This window comes from Osmerus mordax, chromosome 14, assembly GCF_038355195.1.
Source record: "Osmerus mordax isolate fOsmMor3 chromosome 14, fOsmMor3.pri, whole genome shotgun sequence".
In the NCBI taxonomy this organism is placed as follows: domain Eukaryota; kingdom Metazoa; phylum Chordata; class Actinopteri; order Osmeriformes; family Osmeridae; genus Osmerus; species Osmerus mordax.
In genome coordinates, this window is record NC_090063.1 from 17004785 (window position 1) to 17030670 (window position 25886).

A 25886-nucleotide genomic window follows, 5' to 3' on the forward strand; every position below is an offset into this window, starting at 1 on the left:
GTAACACTTTTCTATGGTACAGGAAAGGTCAACCACTGGGCCGACCAATGAAGATGTCCTAGGAATGGGTCAGACCCCTATAGCCTGGTCCTAACCAGACTCTCTACATTTAATTTGTACAGAGAGTCTGGGCCCGCTCCATTGACAAGCGTTAACTTACTTGAAGGCGGGTAGGCTACTCTGTTGAAGTTTAAAACTATTGGATCTGCCCAGAACCACTCTGGATCTGCCATAAACAATCGCTAGCGTTCGCCTTAGCCAACTCCTTCACCACTAACGGAGCTAGCTGGAAAATCAAACGAACCCCGTGGGGATCAAAGATTGTTCTTGCTCCGGCTTTAACTTCTGGATATTCAGCAGTGTGACCACAACGGACCGAAAGGCTTCGCTCGCATCTTTCTCCGACGCCATTATGGAACTACAACACAAACTAGCGCACGACATCAACGTCATCGTTCTCAGCCACTCCCTCTGTTCGCTGATTGGACAGGTAGAAAATTAACCGGAGACATCTGACTTACATACCTCAAGCCCAGACCTAGTACAGAAGCAAAATCAAAATTGAGCGGAAGTACGTAGGAGGGCAGAGCCAGGCTATCAGACCCCCTAATTAACCTATAAATCAGTGGTTAGCTTTTAAATTTTTAATTCAAAAAAGATACATGGGTCCTGTTCTGATACTTAAAGAATACATCCATCCTTCCTAGGGGGAAAAGCGAGGGCTATATATCTGGTTTGATTCCACTTGCGAAGTATCCTTCCCCAAGCATCCAGCCAGCGCCGAATAATAAAACGCTTCAAAATAAAGATGGCCTACCACATTCCAGAACAAGCAGCATTCTGGGGATTTCACCGGAAACCACTAGGTGAGTAGAGGCGGATTTCAAACCAAATAATCGCCGTGCTTCAGCAGAGTAATTAGCTCAGGGACGCTCGCTTCCGATTTGTTTATATCAGGGACCCAATTATTTACCGTTCGCAGAAATTTACTGAACGCACACGACAACTTTGATGCTCCTGAACGCCCCTGCTACTCCGGGGAAACAATGCGATCCACGTTGATAAAAACGACTTTAGGGTGACAGCGCGACGCAAAACAAATATATTTGAGTAGGGCTCCGAGTACACCCCAGTGGATTATTTGCACCGAAACAAAGTTGTTCTCATACCTAAACAAACAAACAAACACTGAACAATCCCTAATGGGTTGTCTTCTTGAGCGGTTGCCTAGTTCCCCCCCCCTGATCCCCCCTTTAAGGTTAGCTTTGCTGGACCTTTTCAAAATCCCCCCTCCCCCCGTGCCGGAACACGTCTGTTATGTGTGGCAAGAATGTGGGAGAGAGAACTGGGTGGAGGATGGGGATGGAGAGAGAGAAAGAGAGGGAAGATGTCAGAAAGAAAAAGATGCAGAGAGAGAGAGAGAAAGAACAGGGCCGGTGTGGAAGGAGGAAGTCAGAGACCCGAGGAGGGCAGGGGTGGAGAGATGGAGGGGTGGAGAGATGGAGAGATGGAGGGATGGAGAAATGGAGAAATGGAGGGATGGAGAGATGGAGGGATGGAAAAATTGAGGATGTGTGCCAGGGAGAAGCAAGGAGGAGAGGAGAGGAGGGGAAAGGAGACACATGGAAACAAAAGGAGGAAGGAAGGGAGGGAGGCAGGGAGAAAGTAGGGAGGAAGGAAGGAAAGCAGGGAGGAAGTAGGGAGGAAGGAAGGAAAGCAGGGAGGAAGTATGGAGGGAAGCAGGGAGGAAGTAGGGAGGGAGGCAGGCAAACAGAATCAGGCAGGAAATCAGGCAGTTTCCTTTTGAAATCCTTCCATCCACAGCAGCAAGATGGGGAGGAGTGTCACTGAGAGGGGAAGAGCTGTGTGTCTTTGAAAGAGAGGACAAGGAGGGAGGGATGGAGAGAGAGATTGATGGAGGGAGGGATGGATGTAGAGAGAGATTGATGGAGGGATGGAGAGAGATATTGATGGAGGGAAAGGTGGAGGAGAGATGGATGGATGGAGGGAGTGTCTCGAGAAGAAAAAAGGGAAGGATGGGTGTTTGTGTCTCCAGCCCGTTCACCCCGGGAAAAGATTGGATTCGCTCCCAGAATTCAGATGAGGTCGGTAGATTGGAAAACCCTTCACCTCCCCCCCCCCCCCCCCCCTTCCATCTCCATCCCTCTACCCCCCTGCGGTGCTGCTGTGGGGAAGCAAGTAGGGGAGGTCTTTGTTTTTCCTGTCTGCCCCCCTAATATTCTCAGGCAGCTGTACTACATTGTTAGGGTGAAGATTCCAGATTACTTTTTTTGTCCCTAGGAAATTCGTCTTGAATTCGACATCTTAGTGGCCACGTAGAAAAACATTACAGAAATAAAAGTGCAAAGCGCTAACAAGTGTATAACCCAGCCCCTCCTGAGCTCAGGGAAACTCCAAGGAAGAGCAATGAAAAAGAGCGTAGGAGCTTGGGCCCTCGGTGTGATAAATAGAGGTCAGCATTTAGAACAATAAACTATCTGCTATCAAGAGTAAACAGCTTAAGGGACTGTGTTGTCAACACACACCATGAGTCAAAGAAAGTAATGCAGTTTGGATTGTAAGTTTGTGTGTCTCAGCAGGAGCTGGATGAGAACAACAGTATGTGTGTGTGGTGTGCACTCGCATGCGTGTTTGTGTTGTGTGTGTGCGCACGTGTCTACGTGGTGTGTGTGCATGAGTACTTGTGTTTGTGTGTGTGCATGAGTACTTGTGTTTGTGTGTGTGCATGAGTTCAAGGGTGTGTGAGTGTGCATGAGTTAGTGTGTGTGTGTGCACGAGTAGCAGCAGTAGTATGTGGCTGGCTGAGCACACTGACCTTTTGAACAGGCAGGCAGCAATAAAATATTCATGGCTGCTGATGTATTGTAGTACCTGGAACTTCCAGAGTGAGTTCTTCCAGGCCTGCTCTGATTGGCTGCATGTCCACATCCTCCCTGCCTTCCAGAGTGAGTTCTTCCAGGCCTGCTCTGATTGGCTGCATGTCCACATCCTCCCTGCCTTCCAGGACAGCTTGAGACTACCTGTCACACACACGCACACATCCAAGCCAACACCACACTTACAACATGTCCTCCACATGTCCTCATGCAAACACATGCACCACACACAAACATACATGGGAGCGCACACTACACACACCAACAACCTCGTGCACACACACATTCTGCACACAGGCCCACAGTTCATCCTCCTACAGCAACACACAACATCCACATCTTAACCACCTCCTAATTTGACATCAGCACATTCACAACTGCAGTACAACCACAAAAGTACAATATAATGTATAAACCATCACATTTAAGCAAATGTGAACAGTTATTTTCACAATCTTACTGAGGCGACAAAATGATTCATCTGTTTCTCCATCTGGGCTTTGAAGTGTTTATTTTTATGACTGCAGCAGACAGGAGCCATATTGAAAACAGTCACAATCAACGTTAAAATAAACGTCACTAGTCACCAGAGGGTAAGCGGGAGATTACAGCTTTGATTACCCACAGCAGCAGGTGGGGAAGACGACTCTTCTACTGTCACGACAAATTGATCAGAGAAAATTGATCAGAGAAAAAAAAAAAAAAGAATAAAATTAAGCTGACAGAAAATTATATAAATAAAACCAGGAAGTGTTTCTGGCCAGTTAGAAGAAGTCCCACCGTGTATAAAAATCAATACCGCTTTCTAAAAAGGCCTTCTGGACATAAACACCTCACATATTTACAAGAGCCCCTCCCATCATCCCTGAACGTCCTACTGGTGCATTATGGTCCTTGTAGTTTCAATCTGGCCACCATTCTCAGGTAGGACCTGTGGTTGTAGTTCTTCCTGTTTTCTTGTAGTTTCTCCGTCCGCCGGTCTGAGCACGCCCACCAGCATGTTGTTCTTCGGAGAGCAGCTTTCTGGCTCCATGGTCATCACACGCACAGAGTACCCACAATCCTCTGCGGCCCAGGAGCGGTCCAGGTCGACCAGACCCATGCACTGCTTACCTACGGGAGGAAAGGGGGAGGCATGACACCGACTACAGGGAGAAGGAGGGGAGAAGGATGGGAGATGGAGGGGAGAAGGAGAGAAGGAGGGGAGGAGGAGGAGAGGTGAAGTGGAGAAGGAGGAGAGATGGAGGGGAGAAGGATGGAAGACAACCAGGACCAGAGAGTTAGCGCGTCCCCATTACCAGGAGAGAGGGTGGCAACCAGGAGACTGCAGACAGCTAGCAGCAGCAGGTGTCACTGGAGGTGTCTGGAACAGGGAGGGGGAGAGAAAGAGAGAAGAGGAGGGAAAAGAGAGAGAGAGAGGGAGGAGAGAGAGAGCAGAGGATGGAAGAGAGAGAGGTGACAGAGAGGGAAGAGAGCAGGGAGGAGGGAAGAGAGATAGAAGAAAGAGAGAGAGGGAAGATAGAAAGAGTGAGATTCAGAGAGGAAAGAAATACAAAGGAGAGAGAGAGATAGAGATGAAAGAGATTGAAAAGAGAGATAGATACAGAGAGGAAAGAGATAGAAAAGAGAGAGAGGGAGAGATGAAAGAGATTGAAAAGAGAGAGAGATACAGGAGAGAGAGGAGAGTGTTACCTATTACTCTTCTTTCAGGGGGCAGCTGGCCGGCAGTCTGGTCAGCGAAGCGACAGAGCACCATGTGCTCCTGGGAAGAAGGTCGAACAGAGAGAACCGATCAGACACACACAAGCACACACCGATATGTAAACAAAACTCAAGTGACCTGAACTCTCTCCATAGAAAGCTAAAATCTACCCTTACAGTCGTTATCTTCCAGGAGAGGCGGGGGGTTAGGGTGTGGAGGGGGGAGGGGGGGTGGAGGGAGAGGGTGTGTGTGTGTGTGTGGGGTGGGGGGTCGTGAAAAAATGATGAGTCGCTTGGGTCTAGTTCTTGTGCCTGTTCTGTCAGAGGCACTGGACAGACATAACCTGGAGAGCACTAGTCATTAAACAGCTACTCCAGCACATAATTGATTCCATTCTTCACTCTGAGGCGTGTGTGTATGTGTGTGTGGAGAGGTAGCAGAGTGTGCATGGGTGTGTGTAGATGTGGCAGCAAGTGTGTGTGTGGACATTTTGTGGTGTGTGTGGGGAGATGTAGAAGTGTATGTATGGAGATGTGGCAGTGTGTGTGTTTGTGGAGATGTAGTGGTGTGTGTGTGGAGATGTGGCAGTGTGTGTGTGTTTGTGGAGATGTAGTGGTGTGTGTGTGGAGATGTGGCAGTGTGTGTGTGTTTGTGGAGATGTAGTGGTGTGTGTGTGAGGCCAAGGTGCAGACACTCTGAGTTAGCACTGAGTACCAATATCTCAGATCATTAGCGTTCTGCTCCAGCAATACCCTATTTGTCACCGGGCTGTCAGTTAGTTTAACAAGCTAGGGCCAGTGTGTGTGTGTGTGTGTGGAGAGGAAGCACAAAAACCAGCCCAAGGTTCACGTGTCCTTCCATGGAATGCTATATGGTCTATACACTGTATGAGGCTCGAGGGGGTTCAAGTTCTCTCTCCTCCTCTCTGTCTCAACTATCTCCCCCTCGGTCGACCATCTCTCCCTCTCTCTCCCTCTCTCTACCCCTGTCAGTCGACCATCTCTCCCTCTCTCTCCCTCTCTCTACCCCTGTCAGTCGACCATCTCTCCCTCTCTCTACCCCTGTCAGTCGACCATCTCTCCCTCTCTCTACCCCTGTCAGTCGACCAGCTCTCCCTCTCTCTACCCCTGTCAGTTGACCATCTCTCCCTCTCTCTCCCTCTCTATACCTCTCTCAGTCGACCATCTCTTGGTCTTTCTGTCTTTCCCTCAATCATCTCTGTCTCTCTCAACCCTCTCTCTTTATTATGGCAAATTGTGTCTCTTACACTCTGTCTCAAGATGAAAAGAAAATGTGAAAGTATGTTGATCGAGAGCTAAATTGCCCAGCAGGGCGGAGGAGACGGGAGAACTCATGTTAATTGGCCGTAAATGACCAGTTGTCAAGATGGGGTCAGATGGCTGAGCGATTAGGGAATCGGGCTATTAATCAGAAGGTTGCCGGTTCGATTCCTGGCCGTGATAAATGATGCTGTGTCCTTGGGCAAGGCACTTTACCCTACTTGCCTCCGGGGAAATGTCCCTGTACTTACTGCAAGTTGCTTTGGAAAAGAGCGTCTGCTAAAATGAGTAAATGTAAGATATAAGATTGATTCCTGGTGGGAGAGAGGTTTCTAAAGCTCCTTATACGGGGGGGTTTGCACCATGACAAACATACAAAGACAGACAAAACCAGACCGATAAAACAAACAAAACTACCATACTGCTGGAATATTTAGTGTATTAAGACAGAAATGTGCAATATTAAAGGATATTTGTTCCCAAACATCATGTTAAGTGAGCTGTCAGTGCAGTAAACATAGCATGATTTGGATGTTGTAGTTAGTGAGGACAATATAATGAATCGTCAGCAGTCTTGTCACCTTATGGTTGCCTTGCCACATCATTATGGGATGGCGTGAATGTGGAAAATGTGAAATAAAAAGCTGTCTTGGGTGGTACCTTGTAACTCAGCATCTCCTGGAACCTCTTGCTGCAAGATAAATGAGAAAGAGAGTAAGGGAGAAAGAGAGAGAGAGTGTGCAGAGAGAGAGAGAGAGAGAGAGAGAGAGAAAGAGAGAGAGAAAGAGAGAAAGAGAGAGCGAAGATAGACAGCAGAGTAGGGAAGAGAGATGGAGAACAAAGGAGTGAAAAAGGAAAAGAGAGACAAAGAGACAGATGGAGAGAAAGAAAGAGGCAGAAAGATAAATGGATAGGGAGGGAGGGAGGGAGGGAGGGAGGGAGAGAGAGAGAGAGAGAGAGAGAGAGAGAGAAGGAGAAAATGTGAGAAATCTGCAATTACATTCAGACAACAGAGCCTTAAATTAGCAACATATTGAACATAGTAATTTTTCAACGTGTCTTAAACACTGCTGGAGTCAGGCATTTTATCTCACTTTGAGAAAATGTCTTAAAACAACAAACAAAGTGTGTTTAAGATCTCAGTCTCCATGATAACACTGCAGTTAACATACCCCCCCCACCTCTCTCTCCCACCACTCTCTCCCACCTCTCTCTCACCACTCTCTCCCACCTCTCTCTCCCACCTCTCTCCCACCTCTCTCTCCCACCTCTCTCTCCCACCTCTCTCCCCCACCTCTCTCTCCCACCTCTCTCTCCCACCACTCTCTCCCACCACTCTCTCCCACCTCTCTCTGCCACCTCTCTCTCCCACCTCTCTCTCCCACCTCTCTCTCCCACCACTCTCTCCACCTCTCTCTCCCACCACTCTCTCCCACCTCTCTCTCCCACCACTCTCTCCCACCTCTCTCCCACCACTCTCTCCCACCTCTCTCTCCCACCTCTCTCTACCACCTCTCTCTCCCACCACTCTCTCCCACCACTCTCTCCCTCCTCTCTCTCCCACCTCTCTACCACCTCTCTACCACCTCTCTCTCCCACCACTCTCTCCCACCTCTCTCTCCCTGAGAGAAATTAATTTACCAATTTTAAAGGAGGCAGTAGAAGGCATGGGAAGTAGTTTGTTTGTGTTATAATTACGTGTGTGTGTATGAGGGAGTGTGTGCTGTTAAACTGTTTACATGGGCTGTTAAAGTCAGAGTGTGCGTGTGTAGGGGGGGAGGTTGTGTGTCTGTCAGTGTGTGCTCTTAAAGTGTGTGTGTGTTTGTGTGTGCTCTTAAACAGCCAACCTGTGTCCATTCAGTCAACTACTAATCAACATGCCATGGAGAGAGGTCGAGGGTCATGGAGACAGGTCAGGGTTCATGGAGACAGGTCAGGGGTCAGGGCAGTCAGTGAGTTTGTCTCTGACGATGTTTAACTTGGCAGGTTTAAACTCTCCGTAACAGAAAACATGCTCTGATAGTCACTCACTCGGACCTTCGCCGGACCAATGGAGATACAGCGATAGGTTGGTGGCGGCATAGATATATATAAAGACTAGATGTCTTACGGCGGAGTCTAGAACATGTGCGGACGAGACAGCTACCCTTTATATATATGTATGGGTGGCGGTGTCTATCAATCATCCTTTTACAATTTTTTTGGGAGGTTCTAAGACCATTCTGTGGAAACAGCCTCCCGGAGAGATACCCTGCTGTTTGTTTATACTTTGAGCCTTTTCCTGGAGAGATACCATCCTGTTGGTTTATACTTTAACCCTGTTCCTGGAGAGATACCCTCCTGTTGGTTTATACTTTGAGCCTTTTCCTGGAGAGATACCATCCTGTTGGTTTATACTTTAACCCTGTTCCTGGAGAGATACCCTCCTGTTGGTTTATACTTTAACCCTGTTCCTGGAGAGATAACCTCCTGTTGGTTTATACTTTAACCCTGTTCCTGGAGAGATACCTTCCTGTTGGTTTATACTTTGAGCCTGTTCCTTGGTGCCTTCCTGCTGGTGTACTGGATAGCTTCATAAGCTCTTGACGACTAGCTAGATAAGCTAACTGGCTGGTAGCCAGCTTAAACAAAACGATATACTCGGCTAACTTACTTCTTAGCAAATCAATAACTATTGAGTGGCTAGACCTCTGAAAATGAGGGACAGTCACAAAACAGTCGCCTTTCTGAGTCAGTTTTTCTCCAACTCCAAGCACCGACCGCAGAGAAAAGTCGTTGCGTTCTGATAAAAGAGTGCAGCGCCGTTTCTCTGCACTCCCTCTCCACTTTCCAACAATTGGGGGAAAAATACACTGTTGCTCAGGAAAAAAACACCATACGGACACTCACCCAATACTGATAACGTTGATAAAAATATAAATTAAATGACGTGTACAGTAGTAATAGATTTACGGAGGTTTTACGACCCTGTCCTTCAAAATGTCTGAAAACTGAAAAGTCTAGCGCTACTACTATACTTTCGATCTCTAGCTTAGCAGGCAAGTGCTCTAACCACTGAGCTACACCCATACCCCTGCATCCTTTGACAGATACGGTACCATTCAGCAAGCCTTTGGCTCTGTATCGCCATCATCAACGGTCAACTTTTAATTGCTGTAGTCTCTTCCTCCCTCAAGGCCAGTCAACATGGGGCTGCCATGGCAACAGGAACAATGACAGCACAGGTCTGGGTGTTTTATTTATTTATTTGGACTACTCCCTCTACTTACTACTCTACTAATCTCTCTCTTCCCATCTCTCTCTTTCTCCTCTCCCCTTTTCTTTCTTTTCTCTCTCGTCATCTCTCTCTTTCTCCTCTCCCCTTTTCTTTCTTTTCTCTCTCGTCATCTCTCTCTTTCTCCTCTCCCCTTTTCTTTCTTTTCTCTCTCGTCATCTCTCTCTTTCTCCTCTCCCCTTTTCTTTCTTTTCTCTCTAGTCATCTCTCTCTTTCTCCTCTCTCCTTTTCTTTCTTTTCTCTCTCGTCATCTCTCTCTTTCTCCTATCCCCTTTTCTTTCTTTTCTCTCTCGTCATCTCTCTCTTTCTCATACTGAGCCTGGGGCACAATTCCCCTCCTGAGGTCGTATTTCACTCCAGGAAATTCGGAGACTCGGAGTTCATTACAGTCCAACGCAATGTAGTCTTCAAAGGTTATTTGTCTCCGACTAACAGAACTTCTTATTAACGTGTTTTCGTGTGCAAAGAGTCAGCGTTTTGTCATCCCGTGACAGTTCTTATACGCCCCACACAATGTGATACGGGAGTCCAACACGTGTCAGACTCGAAAACAAAAGATAAGGAGAGATGGAGAGGGAGTGAGAGAAAGGGGGTAAAGAAAGAGGATGAGATGGAGAGAGGGAAAGGAGGAGATAGAGCTGTGTAACAATTGATACATAGACAACTAAAAGCCTCACACACACATCCCTCACACACACACATCCCCCACACACACATCCCTCACACACACAACCCCACACACACATCCCTCACACACACACATCCCTCAAACACACATCCCTCACACTCACACATCCCCCACACACACACATCCCTCACACACACATCACTCACACTTACACATCCCTCACACACACACATCCCTCACGCACACACACACACATCCCCCACACACACATCCCTCACACACACACATCCCCACACACACATCCCTCACACACACACACATCCCCCACACACACATCCCTCCACACACACATCCCCCCCACACACACATCCCTCTCACACACACATCCCCCACACACACACATCCCTCACACACACACATCCCCCACACACACATCCCTCACACACACACATCCCCCACACACACATCCCTCACACACACACATCCCCCACACACACAATCCCTCACACACACACATCCCTCAAACACACACATCCCTCACACACACACATCCCCCCCACACACACACCCTCCCAGACACACACACACACACACACACACACTCCTACCTACCTCCGGGGGAAGGTGAACCGGAGTGTGTTCTGGATGAATCCGTAGCAGCAGGGGCTGACCACGAAGGCTGCTCCCGCCTGGACACACCGAGACATCACCATGTCTGTCGCTACGCCACACGCATGGAGGGCCACCTGCACACACACACACACACACACACAGGAATGGGTTCAGTACACACAAAAACACACACTTAAACATAAGGGTTCAGTATGTACACACACACACACAGACGGTTTGATTACAAACCACTAGAGATGGAAAAAGTACACACCTTCAGTACTCATCAATGATGCAAACTTTTTTTGAAAACGTAAAAAAAAATAAACTTTCGAATCTTTTTTTTTTAAACCCTTTTTTTGCTAATTATTTTGAACCTCTCGAAGTTTCATTTTTTTTTTTTTACTTTATTTTCTTGTTGCCTTCTGCCTCGCTCCATCGTAGCTTCGTTGACGTTTTATCTAAACTATTGATTAACACAGGAGTTGCCTTTCTAATACGAGGACACGTTCTCAGGCACCAGCTCACCCAGCTAGAACAAAACAAACTTAATTGGTTCTTGTGTTCCCTGCGCACACAGTACCAAACTTCCCACAGCGAGTGCTTAAACCGAGCGTGACCACAAGAACCTCTCTGTGTATTAGCAACAGAGAGGGAGGGAGAGAGGGAGGGATGGGAGGGAGGAATTGGAGGGAGAGACTGATGGAGGATGTAATGAATAAAACGAGGGAGGGAGAGAGAGGTCTGGATGGGAGATGGAGAGAGGGGGGAGAGAGAGGTCTGGATGGAGAGATGGAGAGAGGGGGGAGAGAGAGGTCTGGATGGAGAGATGAAGAGAGGGGGGGAGAGAGACGTCTGGATGGAGAGATGGAGAGAGGGGGGAGAGAGAGGTCTGGATGGAGAGATGGAGAGAGGGGGGAGAGAAAGGTCTGGATGGAGAGATGGAGAGAGGGGGGAGAGAGACGTCTGGATGGAGAGATGGAGAGAGGGGGGGAGAGAGATGTCTGGATGGAGAGAGGGGGGAGAGAGAGGTCTGGATGGAGAGATGGAAAGAGGGGGGAGAGAGAGGTCTGGATGGAGAGATGGAGAGAGGGGGGGAGAGAGAGGCCTGGATGGAGAGATGGAGGGGGAGAGAGAGGTCTGGATGGAGAGATGGGAGAGAGGGGGGGGAGAGAGAGAGGTCTGGATGGAGAGATGGGGGGAGAGAGAGGTCTGGATGGAGAGATGGGGGGAGAGAGAGTCTGGATGGAGAGATGGAGAGAGGGGAGAAAGAGGTCTGGATGGAGAGATGGAAAGAGGGGGGAGAGAGAGGTCTGGATGGAGAGATGGAGAGGGGGGGGGAGAGAGAGGTCTGGATGGAGAGATGGAAAGAGGGGGGGAGAGAGAGGTCTGGATGGAGAGATGGAGAGGGGGGGGGAGAGAGAGGTCTGGATGGAGAGATGGAGAGAGGGGGGGAGAGAGAGGTCTGGATGGAGAGATGGAGAGAGGGGGGAGAGAGAGGTCTGGATGGAGAGATGGAGAGAGGGGGAGAGAGAGGTCTGGATGGAGAGATGGAGAGAGGGGGGAGAGAGAGGTCTGGATGGAGAGATGGAGAGAGGGGTGGAGAGAGAGGTCTGGATGGAGAGATGGAGAGAGGGGGGGGAGAGAGAGGTCTGGATGGAGAGATGGAGAGGGGGGGGGAGAGAGAGGTCTGGATGGAGAGATGGAGAGAGGGGGGGGAGAGAGGTCTGGATGGAGAGATGGAGAGAGGGGGGGGAGAGAGACGTCTGGATGGAGAGATGGAGAGAGGGGGGAGAGAGAGGTCTGGATGGAGAGAGGGGGGGAGAGAAGGGGAAGCAGAGGAAGGTAACGGCTGGATGAGAGGCTGGATGAAAGGCTGATGGAGGATATCAGAGGAAGGTAACGGCTGGATGAAAGGCTGATGGAGGATATAGCTCTACAGCTACGGCTCTCTCGTGGCATTCCAGCACAGCAACACTGGAGCCACTTCTCAAGAAATGAGAAAAGAACTGCTTGAAATGTTGGGCCTTGTTCAAGCATCGATACCAGGAAATCAAACCAAAACAGGAGACGCATCCAACATTCCCACACACTTCATCTGCTCAAAAGGTCCAGGGCCCTCGGGTCTGAAACCCCCTGGGCTGGACCCAGCCCTCCTAGCGGCTGTGCCAAGAGGAGGGAGGGAGGGAGGGAGGGAGAGAGAGAGAGAGAGAGAGAGAGAGAGAGAGGGAGGGAGGGAGGGAGGGAGGGAGGGAGGGAGGGAGGGAGGGAGGGAGAGAGAGAGGGAGGGAGGGAGGGAGGGAGGGAGGGAGGGAGGGAGGAGGGAGGGAGGGAGGGAGAGAGAGAGGGAGGGAGGGAGGGAGGGAGGGAGGGAGGGAGGGAGGGAGGGAGGGAGGGAGGGAGGGAGGGAGGGAGGGAGGGAGGGAGGGAGGGAGGGAGGGAGGGAGGGAGGATAGAAAGAAAGAAAGAAAGAAATGAAACTGCCAAAGTTTGCTGTATTTATGTGTCTGAGATTATGGGCTCAGGACATTGCTGGCGCGGTCGTGAGGGTCTGTTTGTGTGTTTTCTGAAACAACCGCAGAATGAAGTGAGACACGTAGACTAACATCCGTGAGACAGACTTACAACACCGATCGTTTCTCATCTCCATCCAGGGTTAACGAAACTGAAATAGAACGGGAATACAAACGTGACAACAATAACTAGCGGGTCAGTGTTGAGTCTGTGTCTGAACAGCATGCTTCAGCTGAAACAGCTGAAAGTGGGCTCATTAGGAACCAGTTAAACTTTGCACGACCCTTTTGACAACACTGCATCTTCAAGTCAAATCACTTGGCTGTGGTCCAGGACTGACTCGTGAGAGCGTGTATCGAGGTCAAGGCTGGGTCGAGGGTGCAGATGTCTACGGGCGTTATTTTAAGCGTTTTTGATCAAAACGAGCTGAGTAAACAGAAATCTTTGTGCATCTGCTGCCTCCACACCAACGAACGATCAACTGCAACATCAAACTCTCACTAGTGCTGTTCCTACCAGGCGCACGGGCAACTAAAATTAGCCACAAAGGAAAAAGAGATTCCAGCCCCATCAGCACAAATGCTCAGTGCAGGGGAGGGGTGGAGGAGGCGAGGGGGGGAGGCGAGGGGGAGGGAAGGGTAGAGGGAGGGGTGGGGGGAGGCGAGGGGTGGGGGAGGCGAGGGGGGGAAGCGAGGGGGGGAGGCGAGGGGGGGAGGCGAGGGGGGGAGGAGTGGAGGGGTGAGGGAGGCGAGGGGGGGGAGGAGTGGAGGGAGGGAAGGGTAGAGGGAGGGGTGGGGGAGGGAAGGTTAGAGGGAGGGGTGGGGGAGGGAAGGTTAGAGGAGGGGTGGGGGAGGGAAGGTTAGAGGGAGGGGTGGGGGAGGGAAGGTTAGAGGGAGGGGTGGGGGAGGGTTGGAGGGTGTAAAAAACAAAAAGGCGTCAGAAGGAGATGAAGATCCAGCCGCGTTGAGGCGGCCAGGCGGGCCTCATGCCAGACCTCCGTCTGTCTCTCCACAGGCCACCTGGGCCCTGTCCTCTCCCGTAATGGGAGAAAGATGGAGGTACTTCCTGTTTCCTGTCTGCCGCGTCAGCAGGAATGTTGGTTTGGCTGATGAATATCTGGTGTCTGACGGTACGGCTTAGAGGGGTGTGTGTGTGTGTGTGTGTGTGTGTGTGTCATCTGATAACAGCTTCTGCTGTCCCTCTATGACAAGATGGGCCCACAGGCCCCAGTCTGGTAAAGAACACACACAACCTCGCCCTCTCCCTCTCTCCCTTTCTCTGCCCCCCTCCCCCTCCCCCCCTCTCCCTCTCCCTCTCTCCCTTTCTCTGCCCCTCTCCCCCTCCCCCCCCTCCCTCCCTCCCTCTCCCTCTCCCTCTCCCTCTCCCTCTCCCTCTCCCTCTCCCTCTCCCTCTCCCTCTCTCTCTCTCTCTCTCTCTCTCTCTCTCTCTCTCTCTCTCACACACACACACACGTCTGCTCCCTCTATGATATCTAAGCCCCACATCTTCATGAAGTGCCTATGCTGGAATCTGGTCCGATTCGGGGGGAAGGCTGGAGGCGGGGGGGGGATGGGGGGGGGGGTAATGGGTTTAATGCTGCTGAGATTGTGAGCCTGAAGCCTGAAGAAGTGAGCTCACACACACGACTGCACTCTCTCTCTGACACACACACATTCTCACACACACACAATCTCTCACACACACTCTCAGACACACTTTCTCAGGCTCACAGACACACACACTCTCAGAGACACACAGCTGCACACACACACACACACCTGCACACACACACCTGCACACACACACACCTGCACACACACTTCTGCACACACACACACACACATGCACACACACACACCTGCACACACACACACCTGCACACATACACCTGCACACACACACACCTGCACACACACACACTTGCACACACACACACTTGCACACACACACACTTCCAAAATCCTTCCAGCAGATACAGGAAGTCAATCTGCCTGACTTCCTGTGGTTAGCAGGCTCGGGCCAGGAGCATTTGGAATACATAATTTTTTTTAATACACAATTGTTTTTATACATCCCTCAGTGTGGCAGTGTTTGGTGTGTGTGCGTAGAAAACATGACCTGACTGTATCAAGAGAGGAAGGGAGAGCGAGAGAAATAGAAAGGGAGATAACTAAAAATTTTTTGAATATCAAAAAGGAAGAGACAAAAATTAAGAGAAAAAGAGGGCGCACACATACGGGAGAGAAACACACAGAGAGAGAGAGACAGAGAGAGAGAGAGAGACAGAGAGACACAGAGGGAGAGGGAGAGACAGAGAGACACAGAGAGAGAGACAGAGAGACACAGAGAGAGAGACAGAGAGACACAGAGGGAGAGGGAGAGACAGAGAGACACAGAGGTAGAGGGAGAGACAGAGAGACACAGAGGGAGAGGGAGAGGGAGAGAGAGAGACACAGAGGGAGAGGGAGAGAGAGCAGAGAAAGAAAGAAAGATGAGCCGCATCATGTTCTATTTGTTTTTCTCCAAGTGGAACATGTCTCTCTGGACTGAGCGAGCAGAAACAACAGCACAGGTCTAATTACAGAGGAAGAAGCAGGCTGCTGTTTGTCCCCAGAGAGGAAACATGCTGCTGACATCGTCCCCCCCTCACTGGCTCCCCTCACCTGCCCACATGGGCGAGCACACCCGCACAAACTATCTACATCAACATCGGTTGACAGCCAAACACAGCCGAGAGAGACAGAGAAAGAGAGAGACAGAGAGAGAAAGAGAGAGAGAGACAGAGAGAGAGACAGAGGGAGAAAGAAAGAGACAGAGAGAGAAACAGAGAAACAGAGAGAAAGAGAGACAAAGAGAGAGACAGAGAGAGAAAGAGAAAGAGAGAGACAGAGAGAGAACGAGAGACAAAGAGAGAGATAGAAAGAGACAGGGAGAGATAGAAATAGAGAGAAAGAGAGACAAAGAGACAGAAGGAAAGACAGATAGTCAATCTCAGAGACGAGACCTAGTTAGGTGCTAATTCAGTTTTAACAATGACACGCAGAGAGGAACAACCCGCAAATGAACGAGCACAGCGCGAACCAACGCAGCTCCCATGCAAACACCCCCCGCCGTCTTCAAACCTGGCAACACATAGTGCAGCGGGAGAGCCTACGACAAAATAAATAATTAGAAATAGTTTGGAACCTTGGCGCAAGCAAGGGTAACTTAATAAGCTCTCGAAGAGGTTGAGAAACATGAAAATGTTTCTTTCACAAGGCTGGGGGTCCAAAAACACCGCCTACATTCTCTAGTAAGAAAGGAACATAAGGTTCCGTCTACGCCAAAAGGTTGTTTTTCAAACCGGAGCGAATAGCCACTCTTGGAAGAGAGACATGACTCGCAAAGTGAAGCAATCAAAAGGAAAATGTGTTTCTTTTCAAACTCTGAGCTAGTGAGGAGAGGTGTTGGTTCTGGAGGAAGACTTGTGACACACCCCGGTTGATGTTATTCTCCAGGGGAAACGGAATAACTTCGCCCAGAATGCTTTGAGAAAGGCAGCTGAAAGGTAGCAGTTATTATCACTTGAAGGTATAACGAAACAAGAACGACACATTTATCGATGACTCACTTTGCCAGAGAGGGTGTTAAGTCCCAAACATACACACCAAAATATGAAAGCCTCCTGTAGGTTATCTCTCCAGGAACAGGAAGTCCTGGTCTATGCCAGTAGAACGTACCCCTATGTGGAAGGGTCCGGTGAAGTAATCCAGGTTGGCCTGGATGAAGCGTATGTTGGTGAGGCCCAGGTCAGAGCTCCTGGTCTGGGCTCTGACCAGTGACTCCTCCTTGTTCTCTATCAGGATCACCTGGACACCCAAGACAGGAGAGGATGGAGGAAAAACATGCTTAGTCTCTCTCTCTCACACACACACACACACTCACTCTCTCTCTCTTACACTCACACTCTTACACACACACACACACGCTCTCTCTTTCTCACACACACACCTAATAGTTGTGTGTCTTACCTGGCTGTGTGGTAAAGAGTGGGCCAGGACAATGCCCACATGACCCTGAGTGACAGAGAAGAGGAACACGGTAAACACACACATCAAAGACATCTGTGATCACAGGCTGGCTGCTCTGAGTGTTGATGCTGCTGGGAGCTACAGCAGTTACAGCCCTCCCCTCCCCTGCACTACGCTGCCTGTCTGTCTGCCTGACTCCCCTCCCCTGCACTACGCTGTCTGTCTGTCTGTCTGTCTCCCCTCCCTGCACTACGCTGTCTGTCTGTCTGTCTCCCCTCCCCTGCACTACGCTGTCTGTCTGTCTGTCTCCCCTCCTCTGCACTATGCTGTCTGTCTGTCTCCCCTCCCCTGCACTACGCTGTCTGTCTGTCTGTCTCCCCTCCTCTGCACTATGCTGTCTGTCTGTCTGTCTGTCTCCCCTCCCCTGCACTACGCTGTCCTGTCTGTCTGTCTCCCCTCCCCTGCACTACGCTGTCTGTCTGTCTCCCCTCCTCTGCACTATGCTGTCTGTCTGTCTCCCCTCCTCTGCACTACACTGTCTGTCTGTCTGCCCTCCTCTGCACTACACTGTCTGTCTGTCTGTCTGTCTGTACTTTACACTGGTAACGGATGGACGGACGGACAGACAGGTGAACAGACAGACAGGTGAACAGACAGACAGGTGAGCAGACAGGTGAGCAGACAGACAGGTGAGCAGACAGGTGAACAGACAGGTGAGCAGACAGGTGAACAGACAGACAGGTGAACAGACAGACAGGTGAGCAGACAGACAGGTGAGCAGACAGGTGAGCAGACAGACAGGTGAGCAGACAGACAGGTGAACAGACAGACAGGTGAGCAAAAAGACAGGTGAGCAGACAGGTGAGCAGACAGACAGGTGAGCAGACAGACAGGTGAGCAGACAGGTGAGCAGACAGGTGAGCAGACAGACAGGTGAGCAGACAGGTGAGCAGACAGACAGGTAAGCGGACAGACAGGTGTACGTACTCCACCACTGCAGAAATCCACCACGGTGAGTCCCGGCCGGGTCAGCTCTGTCACCATGGCAACCAGGTTGTTGAGCTGCTGACGTTTCCTCAGGGCACGCAGGTCCGACATGTTTCCTGGGCGACGTACACACACACACACACACACACACACACACACACCTTAAGTACATTTGATATCATCAAAAGAATCATGGGTTCAGCTAGGTGGAAATGTTACTACTTTAATTACACATTGTCCTTTTCAAAATATGCTAATCATTCTTCCACGTGTAGATATGCTGTTACACAGAGGCAGAGATTGTACTGTGCGCACACACACACACACACACACGCACACAAACAATAATACACTAAAAAGCTTGCTTGGGACTGTAGTGGTTACTGCTCTCTCTCGCTCTCTCTCGTTAAATTAGAAGCTATGTGAAAAGGACAACAATGTCAGTATGACATGGCCTGTTAGTCTCATATTGCTTAGAAAATATGACCTGTGTGTGGCATGTGTGTGTGTGTTGCTAGTGTGTGGGCTGTGTGTGTGTGTTGCTAGTGTGTGGGCTGTGTGTGTGTGTTGCTAGTGTGTGGCATGTGTGTGTGTGTTGCTAGTGTGTGGGCTGTGTGTGTGTGTTGCTAGTGTGTGGGCTGTGTGTGTGTGTTGCTAGTGTGTGGGCTGTGTGTGTGTGTTGCTAGTGTGTGGGCTGTGTGTGTGTGTTGCTAGTGTGTGGGCTGTGTGTGTGTGTTGCTAGTGTGTGGGCTGTGTGTGTGTGTTGCTAGTGTGTGGCATGTGTGTGTGTGTTGCTAGTGTGTGGGCTGTGTGTGTGTGTTGCTAGTGTGTGGGCTGTGTGTGTGTGTTGCTAGTGTGTGGCATGTGTGTGTGTGTTGCTAGTGTGTGGGCTGTGTATGTGTTTCAGTCAGTGCGTGAATATTCCCACATTTCCTTCTGTGTCGAAATCCCGGACTTGAAGTAGGTGGTCTGAACAGGCAGACCGAGCCATTGTCCAGTCGGAAAAAAAGAACTGATCTCCATCTCTTTCATCCTTCCTTTCATCCTTCGTTCAGGAGAGGAAAGGAAAGCGTGACCTGAACCCTCCAGGCAGATAGGACAAGTCAAAGAGCAGCCTGCGATATCCCTTCCTCCACCAACCAACCAGCTCCATATTGATTTGCATGGAACACACATTCAGACCTCAACAAAGGCTTCACCCTTCCACAAGAAAGGAGACTGAAGTGAATTTAAAACACCGCTGAAGTCAATTATATTCCACCGCAGTCGCCAAGAATTCGTTTAGGTTTAAAATGCAGTGGATCAGGAAGTTCTGTCTCAGAAGCGACAGCAGCTGGTCTGGGGCCAGATCTGTCATCTACTGTGGGGTTGTGTTTTACTAGGATCTTGGACAGATTGAGTCTCTTTAGCTTGTTTCAGTACGGCTGCCATCGTACTCCTCAGTCTAGCGACGCTTCTAACCGCCACGGCCGGCACTGCCTACACACACGCATGTATACACACACACACGCATGTCTACACACACACACATGTCTACACACACACACATGCATGTATACACACACACGCATGTCTACACACACACACATGCATGTATACACACACACGCATGTCTACACACACACACACACACGCATGTATACACACACACATGCATGTCTACACACATCCTCAAGCCTGCAGGAGAAACCACAGCAATCTTTACCCCATTAATCCTTTTAATAACACATCGATTAAAGCCACAAATCCTCTCAATCACCTTTTTTTTCATTGGATCCCTCTTTCCCTCTCCCCCCCCCCACTTTCCCTCTCTCTTTCGCTCTCTCCCCCTCCCCACCCTCACCCTCAAAAAAACGGTGACTAATATAACCATTTCTTAGCCGACAGGATTTGAATGTCAATCTTCAGATTCGATCTAAAGGACCGGAACAGCGAGGTGTTGGACATCGACATGTCTGTTTTTTTCTTTTTCTCCTCACTGACAGATTCTCTGCGATCGCTCTGATTAGATTCCACAGGAAGATTTGTTGTCGCTCCGTGCGCTTGTGCGAAGGTCTGATTGTAGCTGGCTTTTCCCGGCCAGCTGTGGGCCTGGAGAACATGCAGCGCACAAATACGCCTGGGAGACACAGGGTGGTACAGGGTAGAACCTCGCCACTATGCAGCCTGTCCGAGGACCGAGTCTCCAGCTGTTGGAGCTGAAGAGCTCGTCTGGCTCTGAAGACGGAGGAGATGGTGGAGGGTGAAATCATCCCCACCAGGCAGGAGGGTGAAATCATCCCCACCAGGCAGGTGGGTGAAATCATCCCCACCAGGCAGGAGGATGAAATCATCCCCACCAGGCAGGAGGGTGAAATCATCCCCACCAGGCAGGATGACTCCAGACCCCACGGGTACACAGAACGGCCACTCTCAAGGCTTCTGGAAACCTCCACTCAAACGACTCAGATTGTGGTTTGTGGTTTTGAGCCAAGAGCCAGACCTGTGATTTACCTTGTTAGTCTGGGCATCAACACAAACGCAGAGGTCTTCATGTTCCTGTTATGCAATATCGAATGTAACAATGTTTAATATAACTCTTTTTAAAGTGACAACGTGCCTTTATTAAAGCACAACGTGCTTTAATAAAAGCTGCTGAGGGTCTGGGTGGAGGTAATGAGAACCAGGACTGTAGCTGTGTATGTGTGTGTGTGTGTGTGTGTGTGAGAGAGTGAGAGAGAGAGAGAGAGAGAGAGAGAGAGAGAGAGAGAGAGAGAGAGAGAGAGAGCGAAAGAGTGCTTGTGTGTGTGTGTGTGTGAGAGAGAGAAAGAGAGAGTGTGCTCGTGTGTGTGATCTCTAATGCGTTTGGTTTTCTCTGAAGTCTTATCGGCAGCATCAGGTCACCATTAGTACACACATACCCATCCTGGCCGGGGGTGTACACACACACACACACACACACACACACACACACACACACACACACACACACACACACACAAGCACTCTCTGTCTGTGTCTCTCACACACACACACCCTCTTTTCAGGGTCCTCTGGTTTTTGCTCAGATTCTGAGCGACTCTGGTGTCCATCACGAAAGACTAGAATGTTCCCCTGCATGACCAACAGCTGCCTGATAACTCGGTTTAGGAGCACATCAATCTCATGAAAGGAAATTGATGTTTTTTTTCTGTATTTGAAGATGGCCTGTGCCCAGAAATGGCGATTAAATCTGTGGACGGACATAGCTGATGGGTGGTTGTCCATTAACACTGTCTCTCTCTGGTCTGATCTTCCAACCTGTGGAACCACTCATACCTGGGCTGGGATTCAGGCTGTTATGAAAGTGTATGTACGCCTGCCAATTAGCACTCTGTTGAGCCTGCTGTAGCTAGGCATAGATGCTGTATTCATCCTGGTTCACATGAGGTCCTCTATTTCATCCCACAGAGAGAGAGAGAGAGAGAGAGAGAGAGAGAGAGAGAGAGAGAGAGAGAGAGAGAGAGAGAGAGAGAGAGAGAGAGAGAGAGAGAGAATGCAAGCTAAGACAACTACAGTTCCCATAATGCTTCAAGTCTATGAATTATCGTCCCATTTCATTGGGGTGAGATCAAAGGGGAAGAATTCCAGACAATGAAAGGGATTCAAACCAAACGATACAAGCCAAACGATTCAAACTCCAGTTCAGTTGTTTGTAGAGAACTACCTGCTAATTAGGCCAATAATGCGTAAATGATTCAAAGAATCAAACTACAACGTCGCCTAATTACAGCACACGCGAAATCGTGACATTCATAACACTACCGCAAGTACTGAGGAAACACATAATGACAGGAGTGCTGATACCAGACCTGTCTGGCTGCAACTGTGTCTAGCAGAGGAGGAGCACAGGAAGCACGTGTCATTTCCTGGCGATGGAAGATGAAAAACAAGGCAGCTATCTGCATGTTGATTCATTCCCTCCCCATTTGTTCTCTCTCTCTCTCTCTGTCTCTCATACACACACAAACACATTACAACACCACACACACACACACAGGACCCACAACACACACACACACACACACAGAGGACACACAACACACACACACAGAGAACACACAACACACACTGCAGGACACACTCCGCGAGCAGCAAACCGAGAATGAAAGTCTCTCTCAGCACAACCGTGTTCACATCAAGGGAGTAGATTCTAAAAGGAGGCTGTCAGAAAACAGACACCATAGAGACCGGAGAGAGACCTGCTACATGGACAGAGAGAGAGAAAGACCTGCTACATGGACAGAGAGAGAGACCTGCTACATGGACAGAGAGAGAGACCTGCAACATGGACAGAGAGAGAGACCTGCAACATGGACAGAGAGAGAGACCTGCTACATGGACAGAGAGAGAGAGACCTGCAACATGGACAGAGAGAGACCTGCTACATGAAAAGAGAGAGAGAGACCTGCTACATGGACAGAGAGAGAGAGACCTGCTACATGGACAGAGAGAGAGAGACCTGCTACATGGACAGAGAGAGAGACCTGCTACATGGACAGAGAAAGAGAGACCTGCAACATGGACAGAGAGAGAGAGAGAAAGAGAGGAGGAGAATACCATGGAGGAGGTAAAGAAAGAGTTCCATCTGCTCTGAATCTGGCCAAGCTGCCTACACACACCTGAGTCACACACACACACACACACACACTCACAGGTGCTGACCCTCCTGTCCACCCCCCAGTCATGCTACCCAGAAGACACTGCTCCTCATGTACAGACTGGATGAAGGTCAGCAAAGTTGAGTCAAACACACACAGCTGTGTGTGTGTGGAGATGTAGAGCTGTGTGTGTGTGGAGATGTAGAGCTGTGTGTGTGTGTGTGTGTGTGTGTGTGTGTGGAGATGTTGAGCTGTGTGTGTGTGTGGAGATGTAGAGCTGTGTGTGTGTGTGTGTGGAGATGTAGAGCTGTGTGTGTAAGTGTGTGTGTGTGCATGTACAGGGCCACCCACGGAGAGATCCACTACTTGTTTTCATGGTAGAAAATGCTAAACGAATCCTTCGATCTCCTCCTCCTACCCTTCCCGACACAAGACTGCAGTCAACACATATACACACACAGCTGTACATCTCCAAACACACACACACACACACACACAAACACACAGCTCTACATCTCCACACACACACACACACAGCTCTACATCTCCACACACACAGCTCTACATCTCCACACACACACACACACACACACACACACACACACACACAGCTCTACATCTCCACACACACACACACACACACACAGCTCTACATCTCCACACACACACACACACACAGCTCTACCTCTCCACACACACACTTGTTTTACCCTTGTCTTTAGTACTGGCTGTTTATCCTTCCCCTGACCCCAATATGAGAGAAACAATGACAAGGGAGGGAGAGAAAGAGAAGCCACATCCAAAAGAGAGGAGTCTTGACGTTGGGAGGATGCCAGGACAGGGTCACCCTCCCCACACCCAGCGCCGAGACAACATCCTACCGGGGAAAGGTTTGTCCGGAAAGCCTGGGAGACACTCACCTGCTGTTGCTGGCAGAGAGGCAGTCTCACTCTCCGTCTCTCTCTCTCTCTCTCTCTCTCTCTGTCTCTCTCTCTGTCTCTCTCTCTGTCTCTCTCTCTTTCTCTCTCTCTCTGCTGAGAGCAGCGTGCTGGGCTGTCAGGCTCTATCTCAGCTCTATCTGGCAGCTTAGGATGTAAACACAGAGCTGACTCACTGGCCTCTTAGTGCACCTGAACCACAGGGAAGAGATGGAGGGAGGGGAGGAGGGGGAGTGGAGGGGAGGAGGGGAGGAGAGAGAAAGACAGAAAGAGAGAGAGACAGTCTCACTAGGGGTTCTCTGTGTGTGAGATTCCCGGAGCGTCACTCCAGGGAATATGCCACTGCAGACAGGACCACGCCGGTCTGCAGACAGGACCACGCCGGTCTGCAGACAGGACCACGCCGGTCTACAGACAGGACCACGCCGGTCTACAGACAGGACCACGCCGGTCTGCAGACAGGACCACGCCGGTCTACAGACAGGACCACGCCGGTCTGCAGACAGGACCACGCCGGTCTACAGACAGGACCACGCCGGTCTGCAGACAGGACCACGCCGCTCTGCAGACCGAACAGGACTCATCTAATATGAACATCACAGAACCATCCGTCTAATAATCCCATCCCCCTTTACCACAGGACTGGATCAGTCAAACCCACAACACTGTCAACTGTCTGTGGTCTACTCTTTGCAAGCTTGGAAGCGATTTTTGGGGCATTTAAGTCTTTAAGATGGAAAGTTTTTGCCGGATTTTTCTTCAAAGCTGGGAGACGATGTTTCCCCCTGTAACAAGGGGAGGGCTTGCTAGCAGACAGGAACAGTTTTGGTCCAAAAATACCAGGAAGTATTAAAAGCCCCAGCCTTGTCCACTTCTTATCTCAGCAAGAAAGAGGGAGGAGGAATGAAGGGAGGGGGGGAGACATTCATGTACAAATAGAGGCATGAATGAATGAGGGGATGGATGCAAGGAGGTATGGAAACAAGGAGGTATGAATGAATGAAGGGATGGACGGATTGATAAACAGGAGGAATGGGAGGAGGGATGGATGAGTGGATGCAGGAATGGATGGAAGTGTGAAGGAATAGGATGGAGGGTTAGAGGGATGAGGGAGGGATGGATGAATAGACAGAGAGATGGATGGGGGAACAGGAGGCCTCTGATCCCGGCCCCGCCTCCATGTCCCAACGCTCGCAGCAGTAAAGACACTTTCACTCCTCAAACACCTCCGTGACGGACACGGCAGATGGCTTGTCCACGATCCCCCAAGACTGGAATGCCGGAACTCTCCATTTACAGATAGACGTGCAGAAGACAGCAGCGACTAGCGCCTGAAGACAAATATTTGTGGGGAATTCATTTTTTTGTCTGGGAGAGGGCAGATGTCACAAGGCTGAAATGTCAGGAATCTGCCAGGCTTGGGGAGCTGTGAGAGGTGAATGGAGGAGATCATCTGTTTAAGTGCAGAGAGAAGCACTGGGTTTCAGTTCAGGATCGGTAAAGTGGAGACTGATCTCCTCAATCAGCACCTCGGGGTGTCCTCAGCTGTCACACAACCCCAGGCATCTTTGCGTCTTTTAGTGAAAAGGTGTAAAAATATATATATATTAGTGTGAAAATGTGCAAAATGTTTTAGTTTGAAAAGGTGTTTTTTTCAACCGAAGTCGTACATTTACACAGCTACCTGAGGACTGAACTCCAACACACAGACAAACTACCTGAGGGCTGAACTCCAACACACAGACAAGCTACCTGAGGACTGAACTACAACACACAGACAAACTACCTGAGGGCTGAACTCCAACACACAGACAAGCTACCTGAGGGCTGAACTACAACACACAGACAAGCTACCTGAGGGCTGAACTCCAACACACAGACAAGCTACCTGAGGACTGAACTCCAACACACAGACAAGCTACCTGAGGACTGAACTCCAACACACAGACAAGCTACCTGAGGACTGAACTCCAACACACAGACAAGCTACCTGAGGACTGAACTCCAACACACAGACAAGCTACCTGAGGACTGAACTCCAACACACAGACAAGCTTGTATCTCCGTCTTCCACATGCTGAGGCACAAACATGATCGGCTGGCCTTTCCCTCGTTCCCCACCAAGCACGCAGGGCCAAATAAACGACACCCAATTATCCCGTTTCAACCCGACAACGTTCCAACAGCGGCTTGAAACTTCTGCAGGCAGTCAGGAGCGTAGCCTCCTAGTCTATTTATCTTGTCACCGCTTGTTTACTTTGGAAGGTAAGGCGCTGGATTTGTTGTCTCTATGAAATAAGCGCTAGAAATAACAATTGTGCCCCAAGGACCAGCGATAAGCCTGGCAGGCAGAAGCGCTCCCACAGTTTAAAAGACACCTTGAAAACAGCTTGTGACAAGTCTCTGGCTGGCCGCCATGATTTCT

General features: G+C 49.9%; 1 protein-coding gene across 1 annotated transcript in view; it reads right to left on the bottom strand.

Moving 5' to 3' along the window:
• Positions 1-3391: 3391 nt before the first annotated feature.
• The window catches only part of gstcd (glutathione S-transferase, C-terminal domain containing), a 30051-nt gene continuing 7556 nt past the window's right edge, over positions 3392-25886 (bottom strand). Inside the window, 7 exon segments of the mRNA XM_067251101.1 lie at positions 3392-4010; positions 4590-4659; positions 6540-6570; positions 10394-10527; positions 16627-16755; positions 16918-16962; positions 17905-18020. Of these exon segments, the coding sequence (XP_067107202.1) occupies positions 3772-4010; positions 4590-4659; positions 6540-6570; positions 10394-10527; positions 16627-16755; positions 16918-16962; positions 17905-18020 (764 nt within the window). The 3' untranslated portion in view covers positions 3392-3771.